Raw genomic sequence first — 7,297 nt, forward strand, 5'->3', positions numbered from 1 at the left:
CTCTTTTCTTCTCTTTTCTTTCTCTTTTCTTTCTTTCTCTCTGTCTCTTCTTTTTCTCTTTCTTTTTCTTTCTTACTTTCTTTCCTCTCTTTTTCTCTTTCTTTCCTTTCTTACTTTCTTTTCTTTCGTTCTTTTCTTTCTCTTTCTTCCTTTTTTTTCTTTCTCTCTTTTCTTTCTTTCTCTCTGTCTCTTTCTTCTTTCTCTTTCTTTTTCTTTCTTTCCTTTCTTTCTTTCTCTCTTCTTTCTCTCTTTACTTACTTTCTCACTTTTCTTTCTTTCTTTCCTTTCTTTTCTTTCTTTTTCTTCTTTCTCTTTTCCTTTACTTTCTTACTTTCTCTCTCGCTTTTCTTTATTTTCTTTCTCTCTTTCTTTTTCTTTCTCTCTTTCTTTTTCTTTCTCTCTTTCTTTTCTTTCTTTCCTCTCTCTTTCTTTTCTTCCTTCCTTCCTTCCTTCTCTCTTTCCTTCCTTCCTTCCTTCCTTCCTTCCTTCCTTCCTTCCTTCCTTTCTTTCTTTCTTTCTTTCTTTTATTTCTTAGTTTGTCTTATTAAAGTTTGGCAACTTTAATTTAAAAAAATACTGTAAAAGCAAAAGAGGCTGTTGGTACTTCAGCCCTCGGTCCTTGGGGCTGCTTGGAGATTGACCCGTTCCTTTCCTTCGGAGCAGCCCACCGACTTCATCCTGGTCTTCAGCGACCTCCACGTCTACGCCAGCATGTTCAGTGTGGTGCTCATGAATTACATCTTCATGGATGGCAAGTGTGATTACTTCCAAGGTGAGAACTTTTGACGGACATTGATTGCAAGAGAACATAATGTCGGTAGCTCGGGGTTGAGCTGTGAGGTCCCTGGTGCTCTTTGAGCCTGATAGGTTTTTGGTTTTCTTCCAGATGTTTCATGACCCAACTAGGAAACATCATCAGAGCTAGGAGGGAGGTGGGTTTACAGAAAGGAGGAGGAGGATCAGAAGAAGGAGAAGGAGGAGGGGAAAGGGGAGGAGACAAAGAAGAGGAGGAGGAGGAGGAGGAGGAGAAAAAGGGGGAGGAGAAAGAGGATTCTAGGTTCTTCCGAGGTCAGTCAAATGAGGACCTAGATTGTTGGGGGAAAGAGGCTGACTCTGTAAACCGCTTAGAGAGCACTGGAAAGATCTGTGAAGTGGCATATAAGTCTGAGGGCTTTTGCTAAGAAGGAAGGAAGGAAGGAAAGGAAGGAAAGGAAGGAAAGGAAGGAAAAAGGAAGGAAGGAAGGAAGGAAGAGGAGAGAAATAGATAAGAGGAAGGAAGGAAAAGAAAAGGACAAGAGGAAGGAAGGAAGAGAAAGGCAAAGGAAGGAAGGAAGGAAGAAAAGGGGAGGAAGGAAGGAAGGAAGGAAGGACGGAAGGACGGAAGGAAGGAAGGGCAGTGGTGACCCAGTGGTTAGTGGTTCCGTCCTTCCGAGGTGGGTGAAAAAAAGGACCCCGAGTGTTGAGAGGGCTGCAAAAGCCCTGTGAAGCAATGTATATAAGTCTAAGGGCTATTGGTAAGTGTTGAGGGAGGAAGAGGAAAGGAAGGAAGGAAGGAAGGAAGGAAGGAAGGAAGGAAGGAAGGAAGGAAGGAAGGAAGGAAGGAAGGAAGGAAGGAAGGACGGGCTCTGGTGGCACAGTGACTAGAATGCAGTATAGCAGGTTAACTCATTGCCCACTGCCAGCAGTTTGATCCTGACTGGCTCAAGCCATCCATCCATCCGAGGTGGGTAAAATGAGGACCCTGATTGTTGGGGGCAAGAGGCTGACTCTGTCAACTGCTTAGAGAGGGCTGTGAAAGCCCTGTGAAGCGGCATATATGTTTAAGGGCTATTGCTAAACATCCTTGGGGAAATTTCGAGCTGAGAATGGCTGCACCAATGTCACCCAATGTCCATGTCTACAGAGGGTCAACTTGTCTCCTTGTTTTCTCTCTCCCACCCAGGTACCGTGCTGGTGATGGTCTATTTTATCCTCATGGCTGTGTATTATTTTGCTCCTTCTCCTGCTGGCTGCTGAGCTGACGGTCCGTTGGGCTTCCCACCTCTCGGTCGCAGTCGCTTCCCGCCAGCGCCTCGAGCCATGACCCGTCTCGTAGAGACGAACTTTTTAAACACCTTGATAAGCGTTTTCTCCAAGGCGGCCCGTCCAGCTCACAAATTTTTTCGGGGGGTCCTTCCCGCTTTCAAAAATCCCACCCAGGTCAGGGTTAGGAGCTGCAGAGGATGACGGCCAACGCTCGGTGACCAACGAAGAGTTTGGGGCGCCGAAAAACAGCAGCGTCGGCTCCCGACGGGCAAGAGCGGCTGGGGATTTTGAAGGCGGATTTGGGGACGGGGGTCCTCATTTCGTCATAGCTACCTCTCAAGGGTTTGCCGTGTGACAGCCCCGCCCAGTGAGGGCAAAGGTGTGTCTTCCCCCCCACCCCACAAGTCGAGCCACCCCTGATCTTGAGACAGAGCACAAAATAAAGGAAGGTGGGTTTTGAACGTATCCTTTGGCGCACGTTGCTGACGGTATTTTTTGTTTCGTACCCATCGTGGGAGAAGTAAGACTGGGGTCTCCAACCTTGGCTGCTTTACGACAGGTGGACTTCAGCTCCCAGAATTCCTCAGCCAGGAATTCCTCAGGAATTTTGGGAGTTGTAGTCCACCCATGGCTGGCAGAGGAAAGATCCATAATCTATATCGTCTATCATTTGTCTGTCCATCCATCCATCCATCATCTATTTTATCCATCCATCCATCCATGTATAAGGAGCTGTGGTGGCGCAGTAGTTAAAATGCAGTATTACAGGCTAACTCTGCCCACATCCAGGAGTTTGATCCTGACTGGCTCCCAAGTTGACTCATCCTTCCCAGGTGGGTAAAATGAGGACTCAATGAGGGGGTGATAAGCTGACTCTGTAAACCAGTGGTCCCCAACCACCGGGCCCTGGACCGGGCCCGGTCCGTGGATTATTTTGTACCGGGCCGCCTATTTTGCTTGTGCACCGCCATCTTGTTTCGACGGCGCTTGAGAAAGTGCTTCCGGGTGAGCTTGTTGGTCGTCGGTTGGAAAGCGGCGTTTGGGTGCTGAGGGAATCGTCGCGCCTGAGTTTCGTCGAAGGGCGGTGGGGCGGCTTCGAACGAAGAGCCGTCCCCATGGCGGTGGAATCTCGCATTACTCAGGAGGAGATTAAGAAAGAGCCCGAAAAGCCCATCAACCACGAGAAAGTACAAAGGAGGAGTTGAAGGTGGCGGGGAGAAGCGGGGGGACGGCTGGCTGGATCATTTTGTACCGGCCCGCAAAGAATGAATAATCGTAAAACTGGTCCCTGGTACAAAAAAGGTTGGGAACCACTGCTGTAAACCACTTAGAGAGGCCTCTGAAGCGGTATATAAGTCTAAGATCTAGTATTATTTAAAGATTGGAGTGGGAGCTGCAGAAGGTTCCGGCAAACCCTTGAACGACCAACTAAGGAAGTTGAGACAGAGCTCCCACCACAGATCTTCTGTCTTTCTTCACGTCAGAAACACCTTCTCGTTCTAGTCATGTCGCATTCAAGCTGAGCAAGTCAAATTAATATAAAACAGGTCACAGAAATACAACACCTATTTAAAAAATTAGGATTAAAGCTACAAATTAAACGCAACACGTACCTAAGTTAGGATTAAAACTAAAGGACATTCGGGTCAGTACAGGTAGGTTTCGACTTACCACCACAGTTGTACTTAAAATTTCACGCTGAGTTACTAGGTGGATTTCGCCTCATTTTGCAACCGTTCTTGCCAGAGTTGCTAAGTGAATCCCTGGAGTTGTGAATTCCCGTGGTTGGAAAGCAAATTGGACTTCCTCGTTGACTTGTCAAGAAAGTCGTAAATCCGGGATGCTGCATCATAAATAGCCAATTGCCGAGCATCCAAATTTTGATCACGTGATCACAGGTCTATTGTGAGGGTCGCAAGCGTGAAAAGCGTCTTAAGCTGCTTTTTTTTCAGTGCCGTTGTAACTTTGAATGGTCACTAAATGAAGTGTGGTGAGTTCAGGCCTACCTGTAAAATCAGGCGTGACTCACTTAACAATCCTTGTTTACCAGCAAATATTGTGATGCCATTCATGGTTGTAATTCGAGGACAATTCGAGGTGCAAGAAGTCCGAAACCAGGATAGAGCAGAAAAGCATTACAGGTAGTCCTGGACTCGCAATCTTTCTGTCAACTCATAAAATATTTCTAGGGTCTTTTTGGAGTTGCCAACAGAAAGGGAGGGGGGAGTAGTGCGGCAGCTTGCAAACCGAAAGTGTATTCCATAAATGTTTCCAAAGATAGTAACTAGGCGACTGAAGTTTCTGCCGGGTAAAATTCTAACCGGAGAGCCTGATTGATGACTCTGGGCTATGGAGGTATCCCATTGGAGGATAAGAATTACGATACATCCGGGCAGGGGGGAAACCAGGCTCAAGGACGACAATGAATGATGCATCTCGGAGTCGGCTACACCCAAGCAGTGCCGGACATGTTTACTCCCAATAAATCATATTTTTAAGTTTTGGAAGTTCAGCTCAAGACAAGATTGAAATGGGAGTCACTGCCAGAATCCTGACAGGAAGTGTGTCCTTCCCAATCCACGTATCAACCCATTTTGGGAATTTGGCCATTGCATCAGGGGCGGGATTCCAAAATCCCAGCGACCGGTTCGCTACCCGGTTGCTGGATGAACGTGGCCATGGTGGACTTGGCCTACCGGAACTTCGGAAACAAGCCTGTTTCTGGCTTCCAGTGGGCCTTCAGAGCCCGCGGCGCGGAAGGCCATTTTCAACTTCCCAGAGGCCCGGGGTAGGCCTTCGGACCCTTGTTTTATGCCTTCCTAAGGGTCTGGAGGCCTTGCCCGAGCTTCTGGGAGGTTGAAAATGGCCTCCCCCAGGCTCTGGAGGCCAACTGGAGACCGGAAACCAGCCCATTTTGCAACTTCCGGTTTATCCACGAGGGCTGTTTTTTTCCCCCTCCCAGAGCCTCCGCGCAGCCCCTGCACTTACCTGCATGGAAAATGGGCTGTGTGGAGACTCCTGGGAGGGATGGGGCAGGGCGGGTGTGGCCAGCCGGTTGGCTGAAATACTGGTTCAGCGAACCAGACGGAAACTTAACACCCAGTTCACTCAAACAGGTCCGAACTGGTCGAATTCCCACCCCCTGCATTGCATTCAATCATAGCTCAGCCGAACAGGGTTTGGTTTGCATGAGAGGGTTTGGGTTAGGGTTAGGGTGATTATTTCAATCCTGTGACCGTATTGCAACGGTCGTTAAGCGTGAAAAATGTCATTCAGTTGCTTTCTTTAGTGCCGCTGGAACTTTTGAACCGTCCTTAAAATGAAGAGAGATGCAAACTCCCCTTTTCCCACAGCCTCACTGGTTCCAAAATCAGAGGCAACACTTCCACTCTCAAAAAAAATAATAAAAGAAATTATGAACTAACAACCATTAGCTGTTTCCAAGGATATTTTTTTAAAAAAAAACCAACCCCAAACCAACATCATTTGTCAAGCTACGGTTTGATGCCGGTTACGGATAATATTTTAACAGAATTATTTCCAACGAACATTCAGAACCACAGTCCAGATGCAGGCAGGGTTACTGGGTTGTTTTTTTTCCCCAAAAGGCAACTAGTGTTCGCAGCAATAAAGGTAGTCCTCGACTTACGACACAGGAACCTGAAAATTCTGTTGCTAAGCGAGATGCTTAAATGAGTTTTGCCCCATTTCACGGCCCTGCCTTGCCTCGTTGGTTAAGGGAATCACCGCAGTTGTATTAAGTTAGTGACCCAGTCGTTAAGTGAATCAAAGCTTCCCCATTGACTTTGCTATGTCAGAAGGTCACAAAAGGGGATCGCTTGACCTCCCCAGGATACTGTGACCGTCATAAATGTGAGTCAGTAAACAATGGTCTGAATTTTGATGACATACATGATCCTGGGGAGGCTGCAATGGTCATAACTTTGAAAAACAGTCATAAGTCACTTTTTTCAGTGCTATCATTTTGAACAGTCACTAAATGAACTGTTGTAAGTTGAGGACTACCTGCACTTCATGGTTTGCGGAGATCCTTAGACTTACAAAAGCTCGCTTAGTGACTGACGTTACCAAGGGACTCAGGACCATTCCTCGCACTTATGACCGTTGCAGCTTTTCCAGGGTCACGTGATGAAAATTCCGATGCTTGGCAACTGACTTGTACTTATGACAGTTGCAGTGCCCCAGTGTCACCTGATCCTTTTGCGATGAAGCAAAATCAAGGGGGAAGTTGGATTCACTTAACAACCAGGTTACTAAACGTTGCACTGATTCACTTAACCAATGTAGCAAGAAAAGTCGTAACCTAACTCACTTCACTATTTTCTCACTTTGCAACCGGAAAATTTGGGCTCCGTTGTAGTCGTAAGTCAAGGACTTCCTGTATTGGGGATTTTGCTCATGCATGAGACACACCAGCTGAGTGGTGCGGTGGCCTAGAGGTGGAGCTCTTGCCTCACCATCAGGAGGCTGTGGGTTCAATCCTAGGTAGAAGCAGATATTTCTCTCTCTGGGCGCAATATTTCTCCTGAACAAAACTCCACACTGGTGACAGGAAGGGCATCCGGCCAGTAATCACTCTGCTAGCTCCATTCAGTTGCCCAGACTCCACCCAAGGGATTATGGAGTCGATAAAATTAGATGATTGAATTTTAAAAAGGCAGATAGTTCTCTCTCTGGGCACACTGAGAATACATCTGCTGAACAAAACTCCACACTGGTGACAGAAAAAGCATCCGGCCAGTAAAACATTCCCGCTAGCTCCAATCAGTTGCCCAGACTCCAACACACACCCCCAAAGGAATTATGGGATTGTTAAAAGATGTGAGACACATCAACTAGGACATGGCCTTTCTTGGGAATGGCTATGGACAAGACTATTTCGAGAGAATATTCCCCCCGTCAGCATTTCAAAATTTTATTTTTTAAAAAATGGACTGGAAACCAGAACTTCAAAGGTCAGTTGGTTGGAAGAGAAGGAACATTTAATTGCTGATATACAGCTGCAGCGCTGTGTGGGGTCTTCCCCCCCCCAAAAAAACCACACTGTTTACACACACTAACACACTTGCAGCCAGAAGGGGGAAAATAGCAGGTTTTCCCAATTTTTTCCCCAATACAGGTAGTCCTCGAGTTACGGCCACAATTTATGTTGCTAAAGTGAGACAAAGTAGGTTTTGCCCCATTTTATGACTTTTCTGGCTGTTAAGTGTATCACTGCAGCCGTTAGTCCACATGGCCATTAAGTGTATCT

The 7,297-nt window shown here is 46.8% G+C and overlaps 1 protein-coding gene across 1 annotated transcript in view; it reads left to right on the top strand.

The window, feature by feature from the left end:
• The window catches only part of LOC113450988 (uncharacterized), a 45,421-nt gene extending 42,931 nt beyond the window's left edge, over nucleotides 1–2,490 (top strand). Inside the window, exons 19-20 of the mRNA XM_087935368.1 lie at nucleotides 664–772; nucleotides 1,943–2,490. Of these exons, the coding sequence (XP_087791494.1) occupies nucleotides 664–772; nucleotides 1,943–2,016 (183 nt within the window). The 3' untranslated portion in view covers nucleotides 2,017–2,490. The remainder of the gene's footprint in view (nucleotides 1–663; nucleotides 773–1,942) is intronic.
• Nucleotides 2,491–7,297: the final 4,807 nt, after the last annotated feature.

This window comes from Pseudonaja textilis, chromosome 5 (genome assembly GCF_049901715.1).
Source record: "Pseudonaja textilis isolate UNSWEBS1 chromosome 5, rPseTex1.2, whole genome shotgun sequence".
Taxonomy (NCBI): Eukaryota; Metazoa; Chordata; class Lepidosauria; order Squamata; family Elapidae; genus Pseudonaja; species Pseudonaja textilis.